Raw genomic sequence first — 9,187 nt, 5'->3', positions numbered from 1 at the left:
TTGAATATAAAGCAGGTAGGACATTTTCTAAATAAATGAAACATGTTGTTTCAAAACAATCTCATTTCATAATAGTGAAACGTTTATTTTATTAACATCCCAGATGACAAAACATGAAAAAAATAAGGAAATTTAGTCTGTCATTAAATCGAAATAGGATTACAAACCGTCTCCCATGCTAGGGCTTGGATCAAGAGTATTATTGGGGTCAACTATCCATTTCCCTGGGCACTGCTTCGACTCACCCACCTTTGGCAATCTTCTGTAATGTACAACCAGAGCTTTGTATGCCATGGTAAGAAGAGAGGGTCAGCCTATTACTTTAGGGAAATAACCAAACACTGTGAAATGTCTGGTTATTTTTTTCATTGCCTCAATGAAAACCTAAAACTCATTGGTTCTTCTAAGAGAAAGATACTCAACATAGTGTCCTCCATGTTTTTGGACTATAACTCCCATCAATCCAGCCAACAAAGACAACAGTAGGGGATAATGGGAGTTATAGGCCAAAACATCTGGAGAGTATCACATTGGTTAACCCTGTTACTTTTAGCCACAAGTCAGGCCCAAGTCTCATTAGCTCTCTCCAGCTTTCCTTTGGTATTTGAAGAAAGCCAGGGAGGTTCATAGTGCAATCTATCAAAAAATTTAAAATCCTACAACATTAACAATGTTACAACTTTTTCTTATACAAGAGTGGGAAAGCATACAAGTAGCAGATCAAAGATGAAGACAAATATAATATTGAAACAAAAGTTGCATAGGTTTTTCACCCATGATATGATTTCAGCCTTTTCCTGGCTTCTACCAAAGCAAATGCTGGATAAGCTCTGTTTTTTATCCTATCTTGTGATTGAGGCAGTCTATGTACTATTTCTTTCTTGTTCATGTGTGTCTTGAAGCATTGTCCAATCAGCACCATATATAGCTGGATTTTGCTGCAAACCTATAGCCCAATTTCCTTCAGCATTCAACAATGGGAAAAAAATATACATTTGAACTGAACACAGTGAGCACGCTGCCAAATCAGCTGCACTATAAATAGGTCTCTCTTAAACCCCAATTTCAGAAAGGAAAGTAGGAGCAGGCACACATTCTAAATGAATTAATCCTATAAACTCAGTTGTGCACCATTTGGTGAATATCACTGACGTGTTCTTTACATCTTGGAAGAAATTTTCCTAGAAAAAGGGAGGGAAGCATCTCTTCCCAACAAGACCAAGAATGGAAAAGTGACTAGGAAGATGTCAAGTGAAGATAAAGTTAGTACTTGACAGAATATTTTGTCAGGAAAACGAAAATGCCAGGAAACCTGTGTTGTTTACCCTCCTGCCAAAACCAGAACTTTCACAAAGTAGAATCAATAAGTTCTTCTCAGCCTTCTTATTGTAAACCAGACATAGTTAAACAAGTGTGAGTATCCTGGAGACAGGAGAATATAGAATCCTTCCACCCCTGCCCTCAATTCTCCTCAGCAGGGTGAAGTGAGGGAGAATATTCAGGATTCAAAATGGGCTGTTTATACTGTGTGCCTGGAAAGTGAATGCAAAGCAAATTCCTTTTCTATCACGGTTTCTCTGGCTTCTCCAGCTGCAGATCAATCACTTTCACGTTCCCTATGTCCTGGTAGGTGGCCTGCAGCCCCCGGGAAATGTCCTCGTACATGGAACAGTCATCCAGATTCAGTCCCTAGGAAGGGAAAACAAAAAAAAGGTCAATTTCTGAAAGATAAGTCTATAAGCATAAATACTAATACACTATTATTCTGAAGATGCATTCAGTTTTAGGGAGATAGCCAAGGTTAGTCTTATTCAGAGCAGACCCGTTAAAAACAATGGACATTACAAATTTCGGTGCATTCATTTCAAAGGGTCTGCTCTGTGGGATGTGACATCACTGTAGCAGTCAAATACAACATTTCCAGTTTGCCCAGAGTGGACTCACGGGGATGATGTTCCAGCCAGGAGGACTTCCTGTCACTAGGTATAACTTGATACAACCCTTTGGCTGCAACCCTAAACAAGTTTATTAGGAAGTAAATCCCACTAAGCAGGATATTGAGATTGAACTGAAGGGGGAGACGGCGCTCTTCTTTTTCCACAGGCCTCACCACAGGAAATAAAGATTGGGTCTGGCTTTTTTAGGATAATGGCAAAACATACTTTCACAGTAACGTAATGAACTCATCTTGAGCAACAGGAAAATGTACATAAGCATATAAAATAAAATACATAAAAATAACAAATAGTAAAGCTTTTGACTACTTTCCTTCCTACTGGAATTAAAGCGTTCTCATTTTTTAATTCACCGATCTTTGGCAGGGATCCTCACTCCTAAATCTGTAGGCAGTGCCTATACTCCCTGCCTATTGAGATCAAGTGCATGAGTTCCCTGTACTCTTTTCAGCATCTGCTAAAAACATTCCTCTTTAGACAAGTCTGCCCAGAAGCTTAGAACTTTGAGGTGATTTACGGTAAACCTGTTTTAGCATTTTAACTTTTGTATGCTTTAAAGCAGGCTTCCGCAAACTCGACCCTCCAGATGTTTTGAGACTACAATTCCCACCATCCCTGACCACTGGTCCTGCTAGTTAGGGATCATGGGAGTTGTAGGCCAAAAAACATCTGGAGGGCTGAGTTTGAGGAAGCCTGCTTTAAAGTCAGGTTGTAATTTTTTCCCGTGATTTCACTGTTTTATCTCTTTGTAAACCGCTTTGAGGTTTTGTTTTGTTTTTACAATCAAGCGGTGTATAAATTTTATGAAATAAAAATATATATACAGTGGTACCTCTGGTTGCGAACGGGATCCGTTCCAGAGGCCCGTTTGCAACATGAGCAGAACACAACCCGCGCCTGCGTGGGTCGTGATTCGCTGCTTTTACGCATGCGCGTGACATCGTTTTGCACGTCTGTGCATGTGGCGAAACCCAGAAGTAACCCTTTCCGGTACTTCTGGGTCGCCGCGGGACACAACCTGAAGGAAACGTAACATGAGGTATGACTGTATTATGCATGAAGATGTTTCTTTGCCTGGTGTTAAATTATGCTGCTGCACAATACTGGCTGGGCTTCCTATTTCCAGTATCATATGAATACACCATGGTGTCCGTCTCCTTCAGCTTTGGAATTTTCCCACATTCTGCTGTATAGAAGCATGGGCATAGCCAGGATTTTTCTTTTTTCTTTTTTTATAAATTTTTATTGGGTTTTCAGCTTTTTTATCAAACAAACATACACATATAAAACAAACACAAACACAAAACAAAACATCTATAATTTCATAGCCTTACTTTCATAATCTTCTTTCCGTGACCTCCCCACACTCCCCTACCCACCTTCCACTTTCATTAAATATCTCAGCAAATTATTTGTTCATATCTCTTAAATGTTATTCATATCTTTTCTTAAAATTTATCATTTTTCCATTTTTACTTATCCTAATTTTACATGTCCCATTTTACACATTAAATCCTTTCTCTAAGGTCGGCCTAATTTCTCTCCCACAAATTCTTCCCTCATTATATTAAATCAATGATCATAATATTTCAGTTCTAAATCCCAGATTTTTACCACCCTATACTCCCCTCCCCCCCTGCCCCGGTTTTTGCCCCTTCCCAAATCAATGTCCTCAAAAAAGAAAAAACAGATTTAACCCGGATTTCTCACATCAGAGGCCCTTAGGCCCCAGTTAGTCTCTCTCCACCAGTTTTGTTTATAGTCCTTTTTGTTGGTCTTCTCTTCTCGAAGGAGTTCTGTCACCAGCTCCTCATATTTTCCTCCTTCCACATCAAACAAAAACAGTTTCTGTCCAGGATCAACAAATCTCCCATGCTCCAACTTGAAGAAAAAGTCCCCATCGTACTTGTTCATTCTTTTATAGCTCAATATTCTAGTTATTCCAGGGACTTCCATCTTTCTCTCCTTTTGCAGATTTGTAATCCATTGGTTGTCTTCTTTATTTCTTTTGTTCCCAAAAGTTGCAGGCTTTTGATTACTCTTTTCCACCTGAACTTCCTCTTCTCCTTCTTCTTTTTCCCCCAATTCTAAAGTTATCTCTTCTTCTACAGCTGCAGATTTTTCCCCCCTGCTTAATTCCATCCACAGAGTTGCTTAGTTTAAGATTGAAGGTCACCAGTTGTTTACTCATGACCTGGCTCTGTTCTTGTAAAGTTCCCAAAAGAAAAAACATTTTTTCTATCTCTGCCAGTAATTTTCCTTCAGCAGCCATTGCAATGTCTTTAGTTCCCTCCAGGGGGATTTCCATCATGGTTCTTTTCCAACAATCTGTTACTTTGTTGTTCAGAATTAGTTTGTTTCCAATCAGTTCAATTTTTAAAGTAGCACTTTTAATCCAGAAAGATGTTTGTAACACAGTTCCAAGTTTTGGCTACCCGTTTGACAACTCTTTTGACAGCTGTCAAACTCCTTATTCTTTTTCTCGGGCTCACACACAGGGCACAGGGCGCTTCCCAGGTCCGGGGGGGGGGGGTCAGCCAAAAAAGAAAAACCTCTGAAATTCCTCTCTCTTCCTCTCCAGCACAAATAACTTCTTAATCCAATTTATGAAAGTTATCAATTTAAACACCAGAGTCTTTTCCGACCTAGTGCTCCTCTCTTTGCTTTAAGTCTTTTGGTGGGGGGGGGAGTGTGGACTTCCTTTTTAACACGTCCCCCGATCGTACTTAAATTCAGGAATAAAAACTTTTGGTGCCGAAATTTCCTTCTACTCACGGGTTACTTTTTTCAGTCCAATTTCAGGAAGAAAGACAGCGCTCTCCGGTCATGGCTCGCGGCTTCGCTCCGCCGAGGTAGCGATGGACTCTCAGCACCGCGCCGCTCCCCAGTCCACTCCGCAGCCTTTAAAAAGGCTCTTCGCGGGTTGGGGAGGGCGTTTAAGGTGCCCACCGAGTCACCAGGTCCACAGGCTTCCGCGCCTGCGGTTTTTAAGGGTCCCCGTGTCGCCGGCACGGCAAGACCCGTCCTCAACGGAGCCGATTCCCTCCGGAGCTCGGAGGGAATCCGCCATTACCCGTTCGCGCTATCCCGGAAGTCTCCATAGCCAGGATTTTTCTTAACATTTTTATTTATGGGGAGGGGCAGCTGCCAATCCCTTCCCCATGCCCAGTCTCCTGGAATTACCTCATATATGTTCTCCTCTTCATAAGCCTTCTTCTTGGCTTGTAAAAGGCGCTCATTTTCCCATCTCTTCTGCAAAAAAAAGAGAAGCAAAACACTATGAAAACAAGTGTGGTACATCAGGGTAGGCATCACTGGGCCTGCCAAAGCCCACAGCCCAGTAGTGAGCCCAATGCCATTCTCTGGAGCTGCTCCTCAGTGATGCTGTCTGTTCACCTGCCCTCTAAGTGTGCAAACATAAGAATGAGATAATGGAGACATAGTCTCTATGTGCTTTTCCTCCAAGTGGCTGGGCTTCCTGGGCTCCACCAAATTGGAGATGGTTCTCTGCTTAGCTGCATCAGTTTTCGGTGCATTTTACATGTTTTTAGGCCACAAACTCAGGCCACACCCCCCCCCCACATTTAAAGCCCTCTTCTGTCACTTTAACAGCCATGGCTTCTCCCAAAGACTCATGGGAACTGTAGTTAAGGGTGCCAAGAGGTGTTAGCAGACCCCTCACAGAGCTGCAATTCCCAACACTCTTAACAAACTACAGTTCCCAGGATTCTTTGAGGGAAGCCATGACTGTTAAAATGGTACAATAATGGCTTTATTTTTATTTGTAAGTATGTTGTGGCTATAACCCTAAACCAGTTTAACTGTCCTTCCTGCATTCACAGTTGGGATTCTCTGAGGAAGTGAGAGGTGAGTTACAGCGAATTGTTGATTACTACTTCTTGCTAAATGACAATTACAAGTATTGAGAGGCTCATAATCTTGGTAGCCATTTACTGCTTAGATTTCATAGGTTCTCAATACGTTGGTCACAGTAAATGGTAACTAACGAGTTGATCACAGAAGAGCATAACAATTAAATCAATTTTAGTTTAAGGGCCATTTCATACAAACAAAAACTGGTCCTCAGCTGATCAGCACATGATAAAACTGAACACATGTTACGACATTCTGTCTGGCCATATGGAAAAGTAGTTGCATGAACTTTCTGTCATGCATGATTGGGGTGCATAGGTGAAAACCTACATCCTGGGTAGCTGTGTGTGACAGAGAAATAAAGAGGCCATTTCACCAAATGCCCAGCTGTAATTCAGACAGCATTTGTAGATGGACAATTCTAGCTTATGTGAACTAGTCTTCAGTTAGCTGTGTAGATAAAACAACACGTCTCAGATAAGTACCAGGGGCCAGGACATGGTCTAAAGGTGCATGACACAGCCATCTTGTTCTTGTCAGTCCCTGGATGCGAACCTACCTGAGACCCCTCTGTGTGCTTCCTTAAGTTTCATGACAGCGGAGAAGTGGGATATCGATGTGATAAACATGTCACACAAGCCTTTTACTAAAGGAACACAGCAAAAAGCATTTTGTATTTCAGAGCCATCCACTTATTGTTCTCAGACAATACCCTTGGCACTTTGCTATAAGTGATCTATGTGATTCCAGTGAACTGCCATTTGGGGGAAAACTCTTGTATTCGGCGATGATCTAGATGCTGTGCCTGTTGCTGGTGTACATGCTGATAAAAGGACAGTTTGCCTCTTTGGGGTAACAATCTACTCTTTAAAAATAGAAAAAAAAGCAGAACAAGATCTGGTGACTGGAAACTGTAGGCTGACAGATTCATTATGCACCATGCTCTCCCTGTCTGTCACCATGCGTACAAAGAATAGTCAGAGGGAAATAACAGCTCACCCTGAAGAGCAAAAAAAGACCAGGACCAATGGCACAGATGAGTAGCAGGAAACCCTCAGCTGTGATGATCTTATTTTTGACACCTTCTGTCATGTTCAGGAAAGAGGCTGGTCGAGGCCCTAGAAGACAGCAAGCAGGAGAGTGTTTGATCCAGAAACCCCACAGCATCCTTAACTATTTTATCACTCTCTTGCAATCCCAGGTAAAACTACAAGTATGCAAAGAAAAATATGCACCCCAGGTATTATTGCATTAAGTGTCTTTGTTTGTAGTGATTTACTCTGCCTGCCCTGCCATGGGTGGTGCTGTGGGTTAAACCGCAGAGCCTAGAGCTTGCCAATCAGAAGGTCAGCGGTTCGAATCTCCACGACGGGGTGAGCTCCCGTTGCTCGGTCCCTGCTCCTGCCAACCTAGCAGTTCGAAAGCATGAAGTGCAAGTAGATAAATAGGTACCAGTCTGGCGGGCAGGTAAATGGCGTTTCTGTGTGCTGCTCTGGTTCGCCGAAAGTGGCTTCATCATGCTGGCCACATGACCCGGAAGCTGTATGCCGGCTCCCTCGGCCAATAAAGCGAGATGAGCGCCGCAACCCCAGAGTCACCCGCGACTGCACCTAATGGTCAGGGGTCCCTTTACCTTTACCTTACTCTGCCTGCCCTGTCACCTCTGCCACTGGCAGAGAAGCAGCACTGGCACTAGCACCAATTTTGGGCAAGTACTCGCTATGAAATTGGCACCGATGCCAGCGCTGCTTCTCCACAATAGTTCTGTTTGTACATTACAGTGCCAAACCTACTCTCTGGATTTCTCCTTAAGATAAATTTTTGGGTGGGGGCTTCTGTGCCCCTTCACACATTCTGCAGAAAACATTTCCCCATTTTGAAGCTTCAGGTTAAATGTTGTGTTGTGCGGGCTGACAATACGTCATTTCACAGGCCAGTGGCAATTTCAGAAAGGAAATGAAAGTTCTTATTGACAAAACAAGGTTGTGGAGCATATTTACAAAAACCCTGATCAAGATACGGTCTGGCAGAAGTATAAATTCTGCTCTGACTTATAACTCACTGGGTGTTTGGGAGCAACGCTAGTTGTAACACGTAGTTTACCTCTCAATGAAACCTACCTAACAAAGTTGTTGAAATGATAAAATATGGTTGGGACTCCTTAGAAGAAGACAGAAAGATAAACAATATCAATATTCTCATAACCCAGAACTCACCTGTATCAGTCCCTATTCCCTCTGAGCTTCTACCTGGCACTACTCTAGCTACATTCCCATCTCTCTGGAAGAACCATTAACTTTAAGAATTCAAAAAAATTCCTTCCAGTAGCACCTTAAAGACCAACTAAGTCAGTTCTTGGTATGAGCTTTCGTGTGCATGCACACTTCTACCAAGAACCGACTTAGTTGGTCTTTAAGGTGCTACTGGAAGGAATTTTTTTGTTTTGACTATGGCAGACCAACACCGCTACCTATCTGTAACTGTTTAAGAATTCAGTGCAGGAATCCTGTATAGATATTACCAGCCTGGCTTAAGTCTCTAGAAAATCCCCAGTCTGAAAAACGAAGCTGCTTCACTATAAGCCATGAGTGCAGCTACTCAGAGCACACCCACTGAAATTAATGGGGATGACTAACTTAGGTCCATTAATTTCACTGAGACTATTCTGTGTAGAACTTAGTTAAATACAACCTCACGTTCTTTTCCTTCTACATCTGGCACCAGGTATATACCATATCTATTTAACCAAGTGGTAACTTTGCAAGTGGTTAACTTGTATTCCCCCTGCCAGGTGATCAGGAAAATCTAAACACATCTAAGCAGAAATCTGGGGAAGCAGGGAAATAATCATATTGTCTTCACCATTTGGCAGGCTACAGCAGAGAGTGGAAGAGAAAAAATGCACCTCTCTGAATTCTGCAATGTCGTTCCCCAGCCAAGCAATGTTTTAAAAATGCATCTACTAAGATAACGTTCACATAAGAATGCTTGTATAATGACAAAGATGCAAGAAGATTGCATCAAAACACTGGTGAAAATCATGAGGCCTTTTTCTAAAATGTGGAAATGGGGAGGGCAGAACTTAAAGACTAGAAAAAATAAGAAACTGAAACTTATATTGGCCCATGCCTAGTGTTGAGAAGCTATCAAGTATCACCTGGCAGCAGCTGTTTAATCAGAAGGTAGAAAAGAAGACTCCATCAACACAGCTGAGAGACTGGCATTTATTTCCTGGTTTCTCCTCTCTTTGAAGTTTTCTACCACAGCAGGAACTAAGAACTCCTGTCTTGAGTTCTAGTTTCCTCCTCCTGCCTCATCCATTTGTCTTTTGTGTCATCATTCTTGACGCCTCCCTTTCC

The 9,187-nt window shown here is 42.2% G+C and overlaps 1 protein-coding gene across 3 annotated transcripts in view; it reads right to left on the bottom strand.

Moving 5' to 3' along the window:
• Nucleotides 1-59: 59 nt before the first annotated feature.
• The window catches only part of CD79A (CD79a molecule), a 33,023-nt gene continuing 23,895 nt past the window's right edge, over nucleotides 60-9,187 (bottom strand). For 2 of the 3 annotated variants that reach the window (XM_081922330.1, XM_081922328.1), the window contains exons 3-5: nucleotides 6,828-6,946; nucleotides 5,139-5,207; nucleotides 60-1,689 (exon numbers count right to left, since the gene is read on the bottom strand). In XM_081922330.1, coding sequence (XP_081778456.1) covers nucleotides 1,567-1,689; nucleotides 5,139-5,207; nucleotides 6,828-6,946 — 311 coding nt within the window. In that variant the 3' untranslated portion in view covers nucleotides 60-1,566. The remainder of the gene's footprint in view (nucleotides 1,690-5,138; nucleotides 5,208-6,827; nucleotides 6,947-9,187) is intronic. The other variant, XM_081922329.1, reaches the window with a different exon arrangement.

This window comes from Podarcis melisellensis, assembly GCF_964234715.1.
Source record: "Podarcis melisellensis genome assembly, chromosome: 8".
Classification (NCBI taxonomy): Eukaryota; Metazoa; Chordata; class Lepidosauria; order Squamata; family Lacertidae; genus Podarcis; species Podarcis melisellensis.
Note: the sequence above shows the minus strand (reverse complement) of the source record. Positions and strands in the feature narration are given on the sequence as shown.